We start from the raw sequence: 19,631 nt of genomic DNA on the forward strand, positions 1-19,631 counted from the left end.
ATCAGTGCCTTAAAAATGTGTATATATATATATATATAGATATATATATATATATATGCATAATTATCCTAGATTTAAGAAAAATATAATTACTGACCATTCTACATTTATGCCGAATGGGACATAAGTTTTAGGATCATAAATCCAGTAATTGCCTCCTCCCCCTCCCTGCCCACATTCACCCAGCTGCCTAGGTCCCCCTGCTGGCCTTGATCATGTACAGGAGGACTGATGGTACCCCTTTATCTACGGCTGCCCTGGCTATGAGACAGAAGACATGGGAGGGCCGAGGCACAAGAAGTGCACTGCCTTTTTTCAGGAAAAATTTGAGAAATCGGTCAGGGTACTGCTTAGGCACTAGATGTTTCCTATAATATAGCAAATCTTTACCATTTGAGTCAAGAGGCAAAGGGGAGTGAATTGATCAGCCTGGTGAATTGGGAAAATTCAGTGCCAGGACAGGATGAACATGTCAAATTGCTCCCCCCCCAAGATGTATGAGCATGTCAACAAGAATCCCCCCCCAAAAAAAGAAATTGAGCACCAATCTGCATGCTTACCCCCTAAGCATAGCCCCCCTCCCCCCCATACAAATCTGCCCCCTGCTAAAATCCCCCTTCATTTGCCCCCCAACCCCCCCAGCTCAAATCTTCTCATTCCCCATATGCCCCCAGCACAAATCCACCCCGCCCCGGAAACCCTCCCCCCCCCTCGTCCTAGTACAAATCCTCTACCCCGGAAATTTTCCCTGTGAACACAACTCCTCTCCCCCACGGACTCCAAATTCCCTCTCCAGCACAAATTCTCTCAAATCCCCCATCCTAGCACAAATACCCCCCCAAATTTGCCCTCCTAGCACATATACCCCCAATCATTTGTGCTAGCACAAATTCCCCCCCCCCAAATAAAATCCCCTCTTAGCACAAATCCCCTCCCACCCACGTCTTACCTTTTCTAGCACAGACCCCTCCAAAAATTCCCCCTCCTAGCACAAATCTTCTTCCCCCAGCCCCCCTTCCAACACAAATCCACTCCAAATCACCAAATTTCCTCTCCTTGAACAATTCTTATTCCCTACCGGCTGCCCCCCCCCCCCCATTCCCCCTCCCAACACAAATCCCCTCTATCCTTGTTGTGGTGCCCCCCATCTCACATGATACCACAGTGCCCAGTGCAGCCAGGATAAGGGGCAGGTGGGGTGGCTGCCCTGGGCACTGTGGTGAATTGCATGGATGTCTGGGGTAATATTCTACTGTATTCTGGCTGTATTTAGTCTTCTCTACGTGGTTTTCATCTGAGGATGTCACAAAAGAATTGTGTGGCCTGTTAATGCTTACCGCCCTCAGCCAGCATGTGCTCCTAGTGATAAGGGGGTATTATTTATTACAGGCCCAACGTCTCCAGACATCAGATGAGATGGAGAGCCGCCGCGCGCTCACTTTGACCATGCTGAAAGCCTTTATCATTGCCAACTTGCTGTTGCTGTTTACTGGTAAGTCTGATTATTGAAGGCTACTTGACATTTCATTGAGAGCTCTATGAAAAAAAATATGAATGCAACTTTATTTTATTAGAGAACTGAATGTGTGAAATGGTATTTTCTTCCAAAACTGCTCCACAGGCATCATAACTGAGCCCCCAAGATCACCGCCATGTGCCTCACCATTTCATAACCTTAATGCCGCGTACACACGGTCGGACTTTCCGGCAGAAAAAGTCAGACGGAATCATTTCATTGGATATTCCGATCGTGTGGGGGGCTTCAGCGGACCTTTTTTTTTTTTTTTTTTTTTTTTTACGAAAATTCTGACGGACCTAGAAATAGAACATGTTTTAAATCTTTTCGACGAAATCAATTCCTACCGTTCGTCTGTGTGCTGTTCTGACGGACCAAAAGCGACACAAGGGCAGCTATTGGCAACTGGCTATTCTTTTTCTAGTCCCATCGTACGTGTTTTACGTCACCGCCTTCTGAATGGTCGGACTTTGGTGTAATCGTGTGTAGGCAAGTCCGTTTCAGCGTAACTCTGTCGGAAAAAACATCAGAGTTTATTCTGACAGAAAAATCGGTCAGTGAGACCTGAAAGTCAGGCGACTTACAGTGCGACTTTTCCAGGCCAATTCGTGCCAACTTGATGCGACTTTAGAAGCGACTTTTTCGGGAATGAGTAAACTCCATGCAATGTTGGGTCCAAATCACATCAATATAGATGAGGATTCGACGATGTGGCGGCGCGGCGGAGCAACATCCATTACAAGGGTAATTTCTGGAACTTTTTGTTTACAAGTTTAAATTGGTATTTTTTTTTTTACTAGAATTACATATAATCCCCCAAACATTTTATATATATATATATATATATATATTTTTTTTTTTTATTATTATTATTATTTTTTTAACACATGTTGATACAGCTGGCGACCATAGCCTTTCGCTGTATCATTCGGCCCCACCCCCGGCGTGCCTCGTCATGGAATGTGATTGACAGCAGCGCAAGCCAATGGCTGTGCTGGTTTTAATCCATCCACTGTAACTAATCAACAGCCATGCTGATCGGCGAAGAGGATGTCGGGGACGAGCGCGGGACTTTCAAGGGGTCAGGTCAAGTAAAACGGGCGAAGGGGGCGGTATTGTCGGATGTTTTTTCACCTTAAGGCATAGAATGCATTAAGGTGAAAAAACACGTACCTTTACAACTCCTTTAATGTATTAGAAAAAAAAAATAAACAATAGTTACCCCAATTTTTTTTGTATAATATGAAAGATGATGTTACATCGAGTAAATAGATACCTAACAGGTCACGCTTTCTAGAGAAAACAATGGGCGATCGTTGCAAAATTTTATGACACACTGTATTTGCACAACAGTTTTTCAGGAAAAAAAAATACAGTTTAATGTATTTAAAAAAAAAACAATAGTTACCCCAATTTTTTTGTATAATATGAAAGATGATGTTATGCCGAGTAAATAGCTACCTAACGTGTAACGCTTTAAAATTACGTAGGCTTGTGGGATGGCGACAAACTACGTTGCTTAAAAATCTCCATAGGCAACGCTTTAAAAATGTTTTACAGGTTACCTCAATTAGAGTTACGGAGGAGGTCTGGCGCTAGAATTATTGTTCACCCTCGCTTGGTGATGGGAGCGCTTTAAAAAAAAAAAATCTTATTTGTTTAGTTTTTTTTAAAGCACTTTTTTTTTATTTATTTTTTGATCGTTTGATTTTAAAGGTAGAGGAGAGATGTGGGGTCTTATATAAAAAAAAAAAAAGATGTGATCTTTTGCTTTAAAAAAAAAAAAATCTCTCCATAAAGAGGACCTGTCATCCCTCATTTCTATTTCAAGGAAAATTTACAGTCCTTGGAAATGGAATAAAAGTGAAAAATTAAATAAATAAATACATATATTATATATATATATATATATATATATATATATATATATATATATATATATTTGTTTATTTATTTATTTTTTCACTTTTATTCCTTTTACAGGGACTGTAAATATCCCTTGAAATAGAAATAAGGGATGACAGGTCCTCTTTATGGAGAGATTTAATTTTTTAAAGCAAAAGATACATTTTTTTTTTCTTTTAAAGGTAGAGGAGAGATTTGGGGTCTTATAGATATATAGATATATAGATATATATATAGATATAGATAGATTAAGATACCTTTAAAATCAAAAGATCAACATTTTTTATTTTTTTAAAGTGATCTTTTGTTTAAAAAAAAAAAATCTTTATAAAACAAAACAAAACAAATACTAATAATTGAGCCCAGAGTAGACTCAATAGAGATATGTCACATTCCAGCCTGTCCTATATCATGAAATCTATATACTGCTGTATTCGGTACCTGTGGCGGTTTAAAATGTACCTTTTGTGGCAGAGAGAGGGGAACAGCCTTTTAGTAGATGTAAATCCTAACTGAATGGTGTTTGTTTTGCTAAAGCACTGTGTAACATAAGCAACTGCCACTTTGCATTTTTATTTAAAATATTCACCTCAATGGTGTTGATCTCCTGCAACCTTTTTGCAGCTACTTCATGTCTATTACACTCCAGCCCTTGCTGCGTGGCATTTTCTAGGGTGGGTTTCCTCATGGTGACAAAAGTGGACCGTGGCAGTGCAATTCGTGTTGTAACAACCACTTGTATTCTCCATCTGAAGCTTGTCTGACCACGCCAAAGCGCCACAGACCAGGATTAGAGAGTGGTCACCTTATAACAGAAAGTGCCTGGACAAAATCCTTCATTGTCGGGTCATCAGGGATTATTTTTTAGTGAAAGATTTAAAAATATTGCAAATAAATAAACAAAATTGCACAGATCTCATTAACCCTTTAATTGGGCCTGGGCACCTGAGGCTGGTAGGAGGAGCTATAAAACATGACTGGCTGTCCAGTGATGAGCTCTTCCTACTTGTTCCCAATCAATGGCAGTAAGGTATCCATAGCTCCCAACTGTCCCGTATTTCCAGGGACTGTCCCTGATTCGGAGCAATGTCCCTCTGTCCCTCTTCCCTCCTCATTTGTCCCTCATTTTGGTCCGATCAATTTAGTTGTATATAAAATGTACTTTTTATCTTTTAAAAAGTGTTTCCCGGTGCTAAAACTTTCATCTGATTTCTAAATTGCTGTATTTGTAAATCCCAGAAGCCAATATAAAGGAATAGCAGTGGTAAAAAAAAGCCCTTTGTGGATTTAATTAACCTTTTTTTTTTTTTGTTAATTCTCCTTTAAGAGTGCCCCATCTCAAAATGTTGGGAGGTATGGGTATGCAATGAAAACTTTATTTAAAAATTTCAATAGAATATTGACAAGGGAGGAAAGAAGAATCAAACAAGGTAAAATACACTATATTGCCAAAAGTATTGGGATACCTGCCTTTACACACACATGAACTTTAATGGAATCCCAGTCTTAGTCCGTAGAGTTCAATATTGAGTTGGCCCACCCTTTGCAGCTACAACAGCTTTAAATCTTCTGGGAAGGCCGTCCACAAGGTTAAGGAGTGTGTCTATGGGAATGTTTGACCATTCTTCCAGAAGCGCATTTGTGAAGTCAGGCACTGATGTTAGATAAGACGGCCTGGCTCGCAGTCTCCGCTCTAAGTCATCCCAAAGGTGTTCTATCGGGTTGTGCAGGCCAGTCAGGTTTCTCCACCCCAAACTTGCCCATCCATGTCTTTATGGACCTTGCTTTGTGCACTGGTGTGGAATCATGTTGGAACAGGAAGGGGCCATCCCCAAATTGTTCCCACAAAGTTGGGAGCATGAAATTGTCCAACCTGTCTTGGTATGCTGAAGCCTTAAGAGTTCCCTTCACTGGAACTAAGGGGCCAATCCCAACCCCTGAGAAAACAACCCCACACCATAATCCCCCCTCTACCAAATGATTTGGACCAGTGCACAAAGCAAAGTCCATAAAGACACGGATGAGCGAGTTTTGGGTGGAGGAACTTGACTGTCCTGACCTCAATCCGTTATAACACCTTTGGGATGAATTATAGTAGAGACTGCGAGCCAGGCCTTTTCGTCCACCATCAGTGTCTGACCTCACAAATGTGCTTCTAGAAGAATGGTCAAACATTCCCATAGACCAGTGATGGCAAACCTTGGCACTCCACATGTTTTGGAACTACATTTCCCATTATGCTCATGCACTCTTCATTGCAGTTGAGCATCATGGGAAATGTAGTTCCAAAACATTTGGGGTGCCAAGGTTCGCCATCACTGCCCTAGACATACTCCTAAGCCTCGTGGACGGCCTTCCCAGAAGAGTTGAAGCTGTTTTAGCTGCAAAGGGTGGGGCAACTCAATATTGAACCCTACGGACTAAGACTGGGATTCCATTAAATGTGTGTGTAAGGGCAGGCGTCCCAATACTTTTAGTAATATAATGTATAAGCAGATAAGATTTTGATTACCATTTTGATCACATATGTGGCTATTACATAATAAATCTCATCCTTTTGTGGTCTCTTCCCTCCCATGCTGACCCCAGTGCGTGAAAGCAGACAAACCAGCAACGGTAATCACTTCCTACATATTAAGGGCTCAGCGCTGGTCACTGCAACACTTGGAGACAATGTTACCCTGCCATGTAATTTCAGCACAGATGATTCCATGGAACTGACCATGCTGGTCATATCCTGGTCCAAAGATGGCAAGATCAAATGGGCCTTCAGTAAGGACTCCCAGGAGGACAAATCAGTGCTAAAGGAACTCTCTACAGGGAAGGCTGACATACATTTGGTGAACATCCAGCAAGAACATGGTGGGAGATACACCTGTGCCATCAAATACCGGTCACTGGAGGAACATATAAACACAACCGTTCTTGTCAAAGGTAAGTGAGATTTCCATCCTCCAGGCAGATATAAAAGATGCAAATTATTTCAGCTCATATTTATTGATGTAGCACCCTGCTAGTGTAGTGTAGGTTTCTAAATAACTTTAGTTTAACTAAATTGTAATCAGAGGAGGAGGAGTTGATTACTACAGAGTGGGTAGACTGAATATTTACGAGACTCCAGCCAATCCCCTGGGGAGGTGTGCCCAGAAGGAGACGAAACAGCCCATAAATAGCCGGAGGCCAGAGCAGCAAGTGGCAGTGTTCCAGGGTCCAGTTCTGCAGAAGGGGACCCCTGTTAAGGGGTTCTGCCCCTGGGGCAGAAGACTGGGAGGAAGCAAGCCTGAAGACACTGAAGTCTCAGCTAGGCTTAGCTAGGGGGCCTATTTGAAGTCCTAGTCCAAGGATCCAGTTGGGTCTGGAGAAAGCATCACGGGAGAGAGCTGGGAGGAAGTTGTGGGAGAGAGCCCAAGCTGTCCGATGGTGGTGTGAGTCTACATCTACCTCACTAAGAAAAGCCTGGTGGACAGGGGCGTAACTATAGGGGGTGCAGTAAGTCGCGACCACAACTGGGCCCTGTGATGCAGGGGGCCCATGCAGCCCCCTCTACATATGGCCGGCAGCAGCATAGGCAGCTAGGGGTACCAGTGCACCATGCACACGGGTGGCTGGAGGTGGAGGGTGACTAGCAGAGCTCCATGCTCTACTAATCGCACTGGCTGCTCTTTAGTTGTGCATACCCCGCATGACCTGTGTCCTCGGCCAGCTCCTCAGAGTACCCCTCTCCTGCTCCATGCATTGCCGCTCAGTCCGATGTCTGTTTTCCCCAACCAGTGGTGGAACTACAGGGCTCACAAAGGTCATACCTGTGACCATGCCCTGGAGTTCCACCGCCGGACTCGGAGGGAAGGGCCCTGGCTGGGGTTCAGGGGGGCCCTTCATGGTTTCTTGCATCGGGGCCCTGAAGGTTCTAGTTACGCCACTGCTGGTGGATACATGCAGGAGGAAACTGATAATTCTGTGGCTAAGTGAGTAGAAGACCCCAGTGGAAGGAGTTCAAGTCACAGTCAGCCTAGAGATCCTAGAGATTTCTTTTGTTCAAATGCAGCCTAGTGAGGTAGATGAGTCTACATCTACCTCACTAGGAAAAGCCTGGTGGGTTCATGTAGGAGGAAACTGATAATTCTGTGTCTAAGCTTGTGGAAGACCCTATTGAAAGGAGTTCAAGTCACAGTCGGCCTAGAGATCCTGTGGGACATTTCTTTTGTTCAAATGCAGCCAGCAGCTTGTACGGTGCAGCCAGAAGTTGAAGAGCCATGAAGTTGTATCCCATGTTCTCCATCCCTATCCAAGATCCCCAATGAAAACCCTGAAAAGAAACGAGAAAAGACAAGCTCATATATCTGCTGCTTCTCTTTTACTGTCCTGTCATAGGCTGGGGGGGGGGGGGGGGGTGCAAGACCTATTCCCGAACTGCAGCAGAGACAAAAGATATCCCCCTATCCTGCCGGACAGACATATGTTGTGTAAATCACAGGACTGGATGGACAGGCATACCTATCCTTTGGCCAGGTCCTTTATGACAGCTCCCTCTCAAGCTGATTATCTACCAGTTTGGAGTCCCACACTTTTCCCATTCAGAGATCATTCCCTTTTATCCTTACAACTAATGATAAATAGCAGAATATCAGTTCTGAGTTATTTTTGTACCATTATCCAAATGCCTTATATCTGGAAGGTTCCTGAATGTACTCACACACAACTCTTCTCTGTGAATTATTTCCATGTATAGATCCTGATGGCCTTCGCTCCACTCCAGACTTCCGGGATGGTCTAGTCTCAAGCCTTGACTTCACTCCGACCTCCCAGAATCCTAAAGACTCCAGACCTCCTTCTACTCTGGCCTCCCAGGACGTCGATGTGTCCTCCAGTCTTCACTTCGCTCAGCCCTTTCAGAGTTCTCCTGACTCCATCCTTCACTCCATTCCGGCCTCCAAAAAAACAAATGTTTCGGCTTCAGAAATGATTGGTAACAACGAGTTCCGAACCTTAAAGGTCGGGATGGTGGCTGCGGTGTTGGTGGCTTCATGGGGCCTCGTCTTCTTCATCTACTTTTGTCTTCCAGGTTAGAGTATTCCTCCGACGCTTCTCAGACGGTTCTGGGTTATGTAATATGGACCCTAACTGTTTATATTTTTTATGACTTGTTATATTACCCAGGTAGTTTTTGGTTACATATGTGAATGTTGCATTAAATGTCATTAACCCTCCGATCCAGCTTGATATCTGAAACATCACCTTTTTATTTTAATTAAAAAATTACCTTTATAAATGGCAGCAAATCATTGTTTATTATTTAGTCTGTAGGAAAGTCCACAAACTATAATATATATCTCTAAATCGATCAATGATGATGTACTGATGGCCTTTCTAATTTCTTGAGGACCGGAAAGGCCAAGACATTACAAACATCCCCCAAATTACCCCTTTTTGGAAAGTTTTTCCATTTTTTTTTTATCACATTTATTTGGAGAATGGGGAATTGTAAAAAAAAAAAATTGTCATGATTTTTTTTTTTAGGTTACATATTGTCACCAAAAACAAAAAACTGATCACTTCCCCAGAGTAATACAGCGTTACTATGGTAACACTGTATTTTTCTGGTCACAGATTGTTAGAAAATAAAATCGTAAAAATTAAAGAAAAAAAAATTAAATTTAAAATAAATTATATATATATATATATATATATATATATATATATATATATATATATATATATATATATATATATATACATATATACATATATATATACATATATATATATATATATACATATATATATATATATATATATATACATATATATATATATATATATATATTTTTTTTTTTTTTTTTTTTTTTTACATACTGTCACCAGTTTCCCTGATTATGTACTGCACGCACATGATCAAGGAAACTGGTAACGGTATGTAAAAAATATATATATATTTTTTTTATTTTATTACATTTTTTTTCTATATTTTTATGATTTTATTTTCTAACAATCTGTGACCAGAGAAATAACCTGTTACCATAGTAACACCGTACTACTCTGGGGAAGTGATCAGTTTTTTTTTTGTACACATTATGATTGCTTATAGCAGTGAATTTCATTGGTATAAGTCAGGGGTCTCCAAACTGCGGCCCGAGGGCCAGATTTGGCCCTTTGCTAGCCTGGCCCTTTGGGCATTATTCCTCCCAATGACACAAGCAATGAGGCTCTACTCCTCCTACCGATACCAATAATGGTGCACTACTCCTCCTACCAATACCAATAATAGTGCAATACTCCTCCTACCAATACCAATAATGGTGCACTACTCCTCCTACCAATAATGGTGCACTACTCCTCCTACCAATACCAATAATAGTGCAATACTCCTCCAACCAATACTAATAATTGTGCATTACTCCTCCTACCAATCCAATAATGGTGCACTACTCCTCCTACTAATAATGGTGCATTACTCCTCCTACCAATACCAATAATGGTGCACTACTCCTCCTACCAATAATGGTGCACTACTCCTCCTACCAATAATGGTGCACTACTCCTCCTACCAATACCAATAATGGTGCACTACTCCTCCTACCAATACCAATAATGGTGCACTACTCCTCCTACCAATACCAATAATGGTGCACTACTCCTCCTACTAATATCATTCGTTTAGATGTGGCATTCGTTATTTTGGATACTTTTGTGTTCACTTAAAGCCAAATTTGAAAGGAAATTCTAATAACTATAATTTAATAGTTTATAACTATTATTATAGTTTTTATTATTATTATTATTTAATATTAAAGGAGTTGTAAAGACTTGTGGCGGAGGTGAAAAACCTCTTGTAGTGCAGCAGCCCCCCCCCCCCCCAGTGCCCACCGTTTTACTTACCTGAATCCTCTCTTTCTCGTGTGGGGGGACGAACAAACCATCTCTAGTTGGTGTCTTGTGTCCTGATTGGCTAGATTGATAGCAGCGCAGGCATTGGCTTCCGCTGCTGTCAATCAAATCCAATAACGTGGGGGGGGGCCCGAGTCCGGCATTCGTGTATATGGACTCGGGAGTGCAGTGCACCCGCAAGGTAATCCCCAGGGAGGGCACTTCTCCTAGGGGGGTTATCTGATGTGGGGAGGAACCGCAAGAGGCCCCTGGGAGGACCCCAGAAGTCGAGGTTTGGGGGCACTCTGTGCAAAACGAGCTGCACAGTGGAGGTAAGTATAACATGTTTGTTATTTTAAAAAAAACTAAGAAAAACAAAACGATCTTTTACAATCACTTTAACTACTTGCCGACCAGCCGCTGTCATAATACGGCGACAGGTTGGCTCTCCTGGACAAATCGGCGTAGCTGTATGGCGGCCCTTTAAATGGCTTTAGCAGGCCCGCCGCGTGATGTAGGAGCCGAGGCTCGTTGCCCAGCGGCCACGATGTCCGCCGAGCACCCACAATCGCTCCTTATAGAGACAAAACGGAGATCTGTCATTGTAAACAGGCAGATCTCCGTTCTGTCAGGGGGAAAGGAGAGACAGATCTGCTGTTCCTTAAGATTAGGAACAGCATTCGGTCTCTATCTCCAGCCAGTCCCATCACCTCACAATTAGAAACACCTCCCTAGGACACACTTAACCCCTTGATTTATACAGTAATCAGTGGCTATTTTTAGCACTGATCGCTGTATAATTGTCAATGGTCCCAAAAAAGTGTCAAAAGTGCCCGATCTGTCCGCCACAATGTTGCAGTCCCACTAAAAATCACAGATCACCGCCATTACTAGTAAAAAAAAAAAAATAATAATAAAAATGCCATAAATACATCCCCTATTTTGTAGACACAATAACTTTTGCGCGAACCAATCAATATATGCTTATTGCGATTTTTTTTTACCAAAAAATATATAGAAGAATACATATCAGCTTAAACTGGGGAATGAATTTATTTTTTACATTTTTTTTGGGGATATTTATTATAGCAGAAAGTAAAAAATATACTGTATATATATATATATATATATATATATATATATATATATATATATATATAGCCCAAAAAATAAAACTTGCAGAGGTGATCAAATACCTCCAAAAGAAATCTCTATTTGTGGGGGAAAAAAGGACGTCTGTTTGTGTACAGCGTCACACGGCCGCGCAATTGTCAGTTAAAGCGATGCAAAAAATTTCCTGGTCATTAAGGGGGCAAATCCTGAAGTGGTTAATAAATACTACTACTAATAAAAAAACTATAATAATGATTAGTAATTTAATTACAATAGAAAATATGAAAAAACAAAATTATCCGAATGTTTTTCGTTCTTCCGGATTTTCAAATTTTTGTTCTTATTTTCGGATTTGCGTACTTTTGAATTTTCGCTCTTTTAGAATTTTATTTTTTATTTTTTTATAAATAACATTTAAAATTAACATAACATAAAAAAATTTTTAAATTAAATAACAAACATGTCATACTTACCTCCACTGTGCAGTTCGTTTTGCACAGTGTGGCCCAGAACCTGGTCTTCTGGGGTTCCCAGCGGCGCTCGCGGCTCCTTCTCGCATCAGTAAACTCCCCTAGGAGAAGCGCTCTCCCAGAGGGGTTACCTTGCGGGCGTGCTCATGGGGTACACACGTATACAACTCCCTGTGCAAGAATCCCAAAAATGTAAATGACCAAGAACCACATTGCAGCCTCTTTTTTTTTCTCTAAGGCCAGCCATACAATATACAATCTGATGGTACAATCTCCTTTAGATCTACCATTGGATTTGTGTCCTCCTCAGGGCCGGGACAAGGGGTGGGCATAAGGGACAGGTGCCCTGGGCACAGCAAAACAAGTTGTCAGAGAATAGACACAGGGCATTAACAGTGGGGGGAAGGGGCCTGGGCATTAGATGAACTTGTCCCCCTACTGGAGATTGTACAGAGATTGTATGGTCTGATTGGGTAGTATATGGGCAGCTTAATGAGCAGCTCACTTTGAGCAGAGGAAGGTGATAAATGTCAAACACAATAGGGAGACTCATTGGCTGTTAAATGGGACAAATTCTGGATCCTTTATTAATACCACAAATATACAACCAACCGTAACACGGTGGGGGGGGGGGTCCTTTGTCCTCAGGAAGGTGACACTGCTTTTTCAAGGTGCAAGTAAGCAAGACAGTAGAACAATTATCTTCATTTCCCACATTCTAGAAATAAAAAGTAGTAAAAAAAAAAAAACACGCCATAAGCTCCACCCAAATATAAGCCACACCCCCTTTTGTCAGCAGGCGGGAAGGGCCATCTCTTCATTCTTGCTGTAGGTTTACATAATCAGCTTCCAGGTCTGAAGCCGCCGCTGAAAGACAGAAAGATAGACTAGCTGAATTTTGATTGGCTGCTCTACATACCTCCCTTTGCACTGGTTTTACACACAAATATATATATATATATATATATATATATATATATATGTATATATATATATATATATTTTTTTTTTTTCTTTATTAGAAACTTCAACCAAAAAGTCATCATACACATCTCCTGACTAATTCCATGATCTCCGTGTACTCTCTACACATGCTGGGGTCTAAAGCATTAGACTATCAGAGCTACAGTGTATAGGATTGGTTGGGAATGGCTCTGGATCTGAGGTCCTGATGGTATAGACCAGTGGTTCTCAACCAGCAGTGGCCTGGTCATGCCCTTCTGGCTCCTGGGCCTCTAGCCAACTGTAGATGTCTTAACCTCCCACAGTGCCTCCCAGCTCCCACAGTCCCCCCAACATCCCATAGTTGCCCCCAGGCCCCCTGAGAGCCTTCAATGTCCAGACTCCCACAATGCCCCCTAGCCTTCCAAATTTCCCCACAGTGCCCCAGTCCACCTAAGAGCCCTCAACCTCCACAGTGCCTCCTAGATTCCATGGTGCCACCCAACCTCCCATCGTGGCCTACAGCACCTTCAGACCTGCTTAGGTTCCTCAACATCCCTAAATCCTGCTACAAATCCAAGGGAGAATGTAGATTCGCATGACCAAGGACCTTGGCTATGGAACGCTCTTCCCACTGACATCCACATGGAAGAAAACCATCGGGCCTGCAGGAAAAAACTCAAGACCCACCTCTTCTAAGAAGCAGGAAGCACAGGACGGATCAACCGCCTTGAGGCGATTCAGTTTGCAGTTGCAGCGCTATACAAGTCTTTCATTCATTCATTCAAAATTCACAGTGCCTCCCCGCTTCCATAGTGCCCCCCCAATGTTCCATAGTAGCCCATAGTGCCCCCAGGAACCCTAAGGGCCCTCATTCTCCACAGTGGCTCCCAGCTCCCATTGTGCCCCCCCACAACCTCCTATAGTTGCCCACAGAGCCCCTGAGCCCCCTCAAACTCCACAGTGCCACCCAACCTTCCACCGTGCTCCCTCAACCTCCATTAGTGGCCCATGGCACCCTCAGCTTAGCTGAGAGCCTCTCAGACTCCACAGTGCCTCCCATATGCCATAGTGTTCCCCAACCTCCCATAGTGTCTCACGGTGCCCCCAGACTGCCTGAAAGCCCTCAGCCTCCACAGTGCCTCCCATATGCCATAGCACCCCTGAACTTACCATAGTGGTCTACAGTGTGCCAAGATCCTTTGATGCCCCGTACACATGAGCGGACTTTTCGACATCCAAACTCCGACGGACTGAGTCCGGCGGACGATCCGATCGTGTGTGGGCTGCAACGGACTTTAGCGAAGCTAAAGTCTGACGGACTTTAGAAATGAAGCATGCTTTAAATTTTCCCGACGGAACTCCGCCGGACCCGGTCCCCTTTGAAAAATCCGCTCGTGTGTGTGCTACTCCGACGGACTAAAACCGACGCTAGGGCAGCTATTGGCTACTGTCTATGAACTTCCTACGTCGAATCCAGTCGTACGTCATCACGTTCGACTCCGTCGGAGTTTGGTGTGATGGTGTGTGGTCAAGTCCGTTCGGTCGAAAAGTCCGCCAGAACTCCGTCGGAACTCCAGCGGAACTCCGGCGGAACTCCTTTGGAGGTCTGTCAGACTTAATTCCTCTCGTGTGTACGGGGCATGAGAGTCCTCAATCAGCCTTCACAGTGCCTCCCAGCTCCCATAGTGTTCCCCAACCTCCCATAGTGTCTCACGATGCCCCCAGACTGCCTGAAAGCCCTCAGCCTCCACAGTGCCTCCTAGCTCCCATATCCCCCCCCCCCAACAGTGTCCCTAGGCCTCTTGGGAGCCCTCCACAGTACCACCCAGCCTCCTACAGTGACCCTTAGCCTATGTCCAGCCTTCCATCCAGCCAGCCATACTGTCCCCAACATCCACCAGTGTCCCACAGGGCCCGCCAATCTCCCACAGTGCTCCTTGGCCTCCTCCGGAAACCTTATCCCTACAGGGCCACCAAGTCAGCCGCAGAGTCCCCTAGCAACCTCCATAAACCCTCATCCCTCCGCAGCGACACCCTTCACTATCCAGAGCCTTCCAGCTTTTCAATACTGATGAATACTTATTATTATTATTATTATTATTATTATGATTTCCCATACTTTGGCTTAGTGGTTAGCACTCTTGAAGCACTGGGGTCCTTGGTTTGAATCTCAACCAGGACACTCTCTACATATAAGTTGCATGTTCTCCCAGTGCCTGCATGGGTTTGTCTAGGGTACCCTCGTTTGCTTCCACACTCCAAAGGCATGCTGGTAGGTCAATTGGCTCCTGTCTAAACTGGCCCTAGTATATGTATGCATGTGAGGTGTGGACCGTAGATGGTAAGTTTCCAACCAACTGATGTGAATATTCAGTAGGTAAAGGCCGGTGTAAAATGCTCATGCTAGATAAATACCCGGAATTAATAAACTAGCCAAGATAAACTCTTCCTCTCCCTTTCAAATTTCAGCAAGTGTACGTGGGATTTATACTTACAGGAAGGAGAGCCGTTGGCATTGACCACGTTCTCATAGGAGTGACGGGAGCTCTGTGAAAGAATCGACACCTTCCCTTCACTTTCCACGCTGGATCTCACAGCGGTTGCTGAAATTAGAGGAAATGTAGTTATGAATTGAAGGAGCCCCCAGATGAGCCTGTGAGAGGAAGGGGGCGACATGAGGCCTGGAACTGCCATTTTGCTCATGTGACAGTGCCTATGCTCCTCGACCACCTTTATGCTCGCCTTTAAAGTGTTCTCCTGCAGCAGCTTCTTCATCCTCCAAGGCCAGCAAGAATGGAGAGTACTTCTAGGTATGGGTGAGCATGTGACCTGCCCCCCCCTTTGACTGTGCCAGGATCTAACAGCCAATCACTGGGCCAAAGCACTGTCACATGGTGTCTATGGTGGCGCAAGGAGCCGCACAATCCAATTGGCCTCTACTTCAGTGTTTTTGTGCTCCTGTGTGTCAAAGTTCTCTTTTTTAGATGTGTTTTTTACTAGTTAAAACATTTTTATTTTTTTGCTAGAACCCCCAAACATTATAAAAAAAAATTTCTAACACCCTAGAGAATAAAATGGCGGCCGTTGTAATACTTTCCGTCACACTGTATTTGTGCAGCGGTCTTATGCCGCATACACGCGACCGGACTTTCCGGCAGACTAGGTCCAACGGTCTTCCCGGCGGGACTTCCGACGGACTTTCCGAAGGAACGGACTTGGCCACACGCAATCACAACAAAGTCTGACAGATTTTACCGTGATGACGTACGACCAGACAAGAATAAGTTCAGAGCCAGTAGCCAATAGCTGCCCTAGCGTCGGTTTTCATCCGTCGGACTAGCATGCAGACGAACAGATTTTTCAACCGGACTCGAGTCCAACGGTAAGATTTGTAACATGTTCTAAATCTAAAGTCCGTCTGATTTTTAGACAGAAAAGGTCCGATGAAGCCCACACACGGTCGAATTGTCCGGCGGATTCGTTCAGTCGGACCTTTGCTGTCTAAATAAGTCCGGTCGCGTGTACACGGTATAACAAGCGCACTTTTTTTCTTTAAAAAAATCAACTTTTTTTAATTAAAATAAATTTGACAACAGTAAAGCTAGCCCAATTTTTTTTTCTTTATATTGTGAAAGATAATGTTACGCCGAGTAAATTGATACTCAACATGTCACGCTTCAAAATCGCACCCGCTCGTGGAATGGCGTCAAACTTTTACCCTTAAAAATCTCCATAGGCGACGTTTAAAAAATTCTACAGGTTGCATGTTTTGAGTTACAGAGGAGGTTTAGGGCTAGAATTATTGCTCTCGCTCTACCGATTGCGGCAATACCTCACATGTGTGGTTTGCACACCATTTTCATATGTGGCCGCTACTCACGTATGCGCTTCTGCACGAGAGCTCAGTGGGATGTTTAAAAAAAAAAATGTCTTATTTATTTAACTTTTTATTTTTTATTTTTACACTGTTTAAAAAAAAAAAAGTGTCACTTGGAAGGAATGTAAACGTCCCTTGTAATAGAAAAAAAGCATGACAGGACCTCCTTAAATATGAGATCAGAGGGTCAAAAAGACCTCACGTCTCATATTTGCACTAAAATGAAATAAAAAAAAAAAAAATTGTCGTTTAAAAAAATTATTTAAAAAAATGGCCCTTTAAGAGCTATGGGTGGAAGTGGCGTATTGACGTCGCGTCCGCCATGCAGTGTCATGGAGATGGGTGGGGGCCATCTTCCCTTCACTCATCTCCATGCACAGCCACAGGATGCGATTGCCTCCGCCGCTGCCGACCGCTCCGGTAAAGGGCGGAGGGCACCGGAGCCGATAAAAATGATCTTGCGGCGAATCTGCCGCAGAGACCACTTTTATCTTATAGCCAGCCGAACACACGGATAGCGGGATTATGACAGCTAACTGCTTCCATAACAACTAAATCCATCCTCAAAGCTAGGACATGTATCGGCGTTCGGCGGTCGGCAAGTGGTTAGAAAGGGCTTAAATGAGGCATGAGGACATCTACAAGCAGAACTTCTCTGGCATGCCAGGCTGGTTAGTTCTGGGATGGAGGACATGCTGTTTTTTTAATCATTTCTTAATTAAAAATTAACAGTGGAAGAGGCAAATAAGTCCAGAACTTTACAAAGACAATCATTGCCTTTATAGGGTCATCTTTACAGTAAGGACCCTTTCCTATAGAAGAACTGATATTGCCGAAAATTCACCAATTTGGGGTCTATTTATAAAAGAATCCATCCGTGAGAATGTGAGAAACATTCGCACAGCCACAATGAAAAAATTTCATATTTTTTCCAGTAAACGCATTTCCTATGTTCCTAAATGCCATCTGGTGGCCATAATGCGGTATTATCTTAAAATATCAAAGATGAAAGAAAAAAAAACACATTATGGCCACTAGATGGCACTGGCAGACATAGGACGTCATCAATTATTTGAAGTGAATAATTGTCAGATTTGTACATGTGATTTTTATATATATATATATATATATATATATATATATATATATATATAGTTCCCACAGAGTACATGTTTAGAAAAGATTTTTTTATGACAATCTGGTGAATCAACCATCAAATCATTGATATGCCCAGGGCCGTTTTTAAGGCAGGGCAAAAGGGGGCAGCTGCCCTGGGCCCTGTCATTGTTGTGGGGCCCAAAGCAGCTGACTCATACTTGCCAACTATCCCAGTTTAAATTTCCTTGTCTCTTGCTGTGTCCTGATATCTCAGTGTGAAGTGTTGCTACGAATGCTGCCCAGCTCTGCCCTATTGTTGTGTACAGATGGCTCACCTGCAGACCCTGTGTTTACATGTAAATAACCAGCATTCATATGTAAATAGCTGCATAGATATGTAAATAAAGGCAGCATCCATATGTATAGCATGACCCCTGGAGTGAGGAGATGATGTGCTGTAACCTCTAGCAACGAATCAGTGAGCAGTATTACTGTACAGTAATCTCAACAAGCAGAAATCATGTGCTGTAACCTGTAGCAACTAATCAGTGAGCTGTAATGTGTGCTGTAACCTCTAGCAACCAGTTAGTGAGCGGTAATGATATGCTGTAACCTCTGGCAACCAATCGCAATAGCTGCCTGATCTGATTCAGTAAACTGATTTTGAGTCTAGCTGCTATTTATTGTATGTCTCAGACCAGGTGGAGAGTAAAACTGCATGGGGGGTGGGGGCCCAAGAAAAGTTTTGCCCAGGGTCCAATCAATATTAAAGACGGCCCTGGATATGCCCCTTAATCTGAGTGAGATCTCCTTGCTATAATTCCCGGCTCTGTTCTTGCACAGCGTTTGGGTGTCCTCGTTCACCTTTGTGTATTCTAGCTCCTCCATTACATTCTTCATAATATAAAATACAAAGGAAAAGAGTGTCCCTATCCTAGACCTCTAGGAGGTATGGTGTGTACAATATTGTAGTTTTATGGTATATAGGAGGTACATATTGTTACTTACTCATCCCTTTATCTGCTGTAGTAATCTCCAACTCCGTATCACTGGGAAATACTTCTCTGAAACAAGAACCCAATGTCATCATTCATATACCTGGTGAATTGTCTCTTCTCTCATCCTCTCCTTTCCTTTTTAATGATTCAAACTTTCTTTCTCTATAGTTTCTCTTTCTTCCTTCTTTCCTCCTAATCCAGTTGCACAGCATTTTTTATATCTCATCTCTTGCTCACGCTATCTTCCTCTATTTTTCTTTTCTTCTAGCTCTTTCCCACGCCCTTCCTCTCTGTTTCTGCCTGTCTTTCCTTGGCTCTTCTCTCCTCTTCTTTCTCACTCCAGCTTTCTTCTTCCATCTCACCTCTCCTCTCCTCTTCCCTCCCCTCCTCTCCTCTCCTCTTTCACCCCATCTCTCTTCTTTTATATCTACACCTTTAGTTCTATTAGCTCATTTGCTCCCTTCTTCTCCTTCCTTTCTTTCTCTCATCTCCTCTCTCACTCCAGCTCTCTTCTCCCTCTTTTCGTTCTATTGCTCTCTTACTCCCTATCTCACTTTCTCTTCTTTTATCTCCCCTCATTTGTTCTATTGCTCACTAGCTCCCTTCTTCTCCTTCCTCTCTTTTTTCTCTCCCTCCTCTCCTCTCCTGCTCCAGCTCTCTTTTTCTATCTCTCCCTCTTTTGTTCTATCGCTCTCTTGCCCTCCTCCTCGCTTTTTCTCCTCTTTCACTCCAGCTCTCTTTTATCTACCCTCATTTTTTCCATTGCTTCCCTTTTCTCCTTCCTCTCCTCTCCTCTCCTCCCCTCCAGCTCTCTTCTTCTATGTCTCACTCCCTGCTCTTGCTCC

The 19,631-nt window shown here is 43.2% G+C and overlaps 2 protein-coding genes across 7 annotated transcripts in view; one reads left to right on the forward strand and one right to left on the reverse strand.

Annotated features, from left to right (window-relative positions):
* Positions 1 to 5,958: 5,958 nt before the first annotated feature.
* On the forward strand, positions 5,959 to 8,648 carry LOC143925389 (uncharacterized). The gene is made up of 2 exons (XM_077449955.1): positions 5,959 to 6,355; positions 8,151 to 8,648. The coding sequence occupies exons 1-2, from the start codon at positions 5,998 to 6,000 to the stop codon at positions 8,486 to 8,488; spliced, it is 696 nt and encodes a 231-aa protein (XP_077306081.1). The 5' UTR covers positions 5,959 to 5,997; the 3' UTR covers positions 8,489 to 8,648.
* A 3,772-nt stretch (positions 8,649 to 12,420) lies between these two features.
* Positions 12,421 to 19,631, reverse strand: part of LOC143923674 (uncharacterized) — a 55,413-nt gene continuing 48,202 nt past the window's right edge. For all 6 annotated transcript variants that reach the window (XM_077447488.1, XM_077447487.1, XM_077447490.1 and 3 more), the window contains 3 exons: positions 18,797 to 18,852; positions 15,309 to 15,416; positions 12,421 to 12,735 (listed from right to left, as the gene is read on the reverse strand). In XM_077447488.1, coding sequence (XP_077303614.1) covers positions 12,686 to 12,735; positions 15,309 to 15,416; positions 18,797 to 18,852 — 214 coding nt within the window. In that variant the 3' untranslated portion in view covers positions 12,421 to 12,685. The remainder of the gene's footprint in view (positions 12,736 to 15,308; positions 15,417 to 18,796; positions 18,853 to 19,631) is intronic.

The sequence above is a fragment of the Lithobates pipiens genome, unplaced genomic scaffold, assembly GCF_037356315.1.
Source record: "Lithobates pipiens isolate NorthernLeopardFrog02 unplaced genomic scaffold, aLitPip1_a1.2 Scaffold_22, whole genome shotgun sequence".
NCBI lineage: Eukaryota > Metazoa > Chordata > Amphibia > Anura > Ranidae > Lithobates > Lithobates pipiens.

Bases quoted from the DNA above. Each gene is read 5' to 3' on its own strand.
- LOC143925389 (XM_077449955.1), top strand. From the start codon at position 5,998: ATGCTGACCCCAGTGCGTGAAAGCAGACAAACCAGCAACGGTAATCAC. The intron at 6,356-8,150 runs GTAAGTGAGATT...TTCCATGTATAG, and splicing joins CACAACCGTTCTTGTCAAAG to ATCCTGATGGCCTTCGCTCC.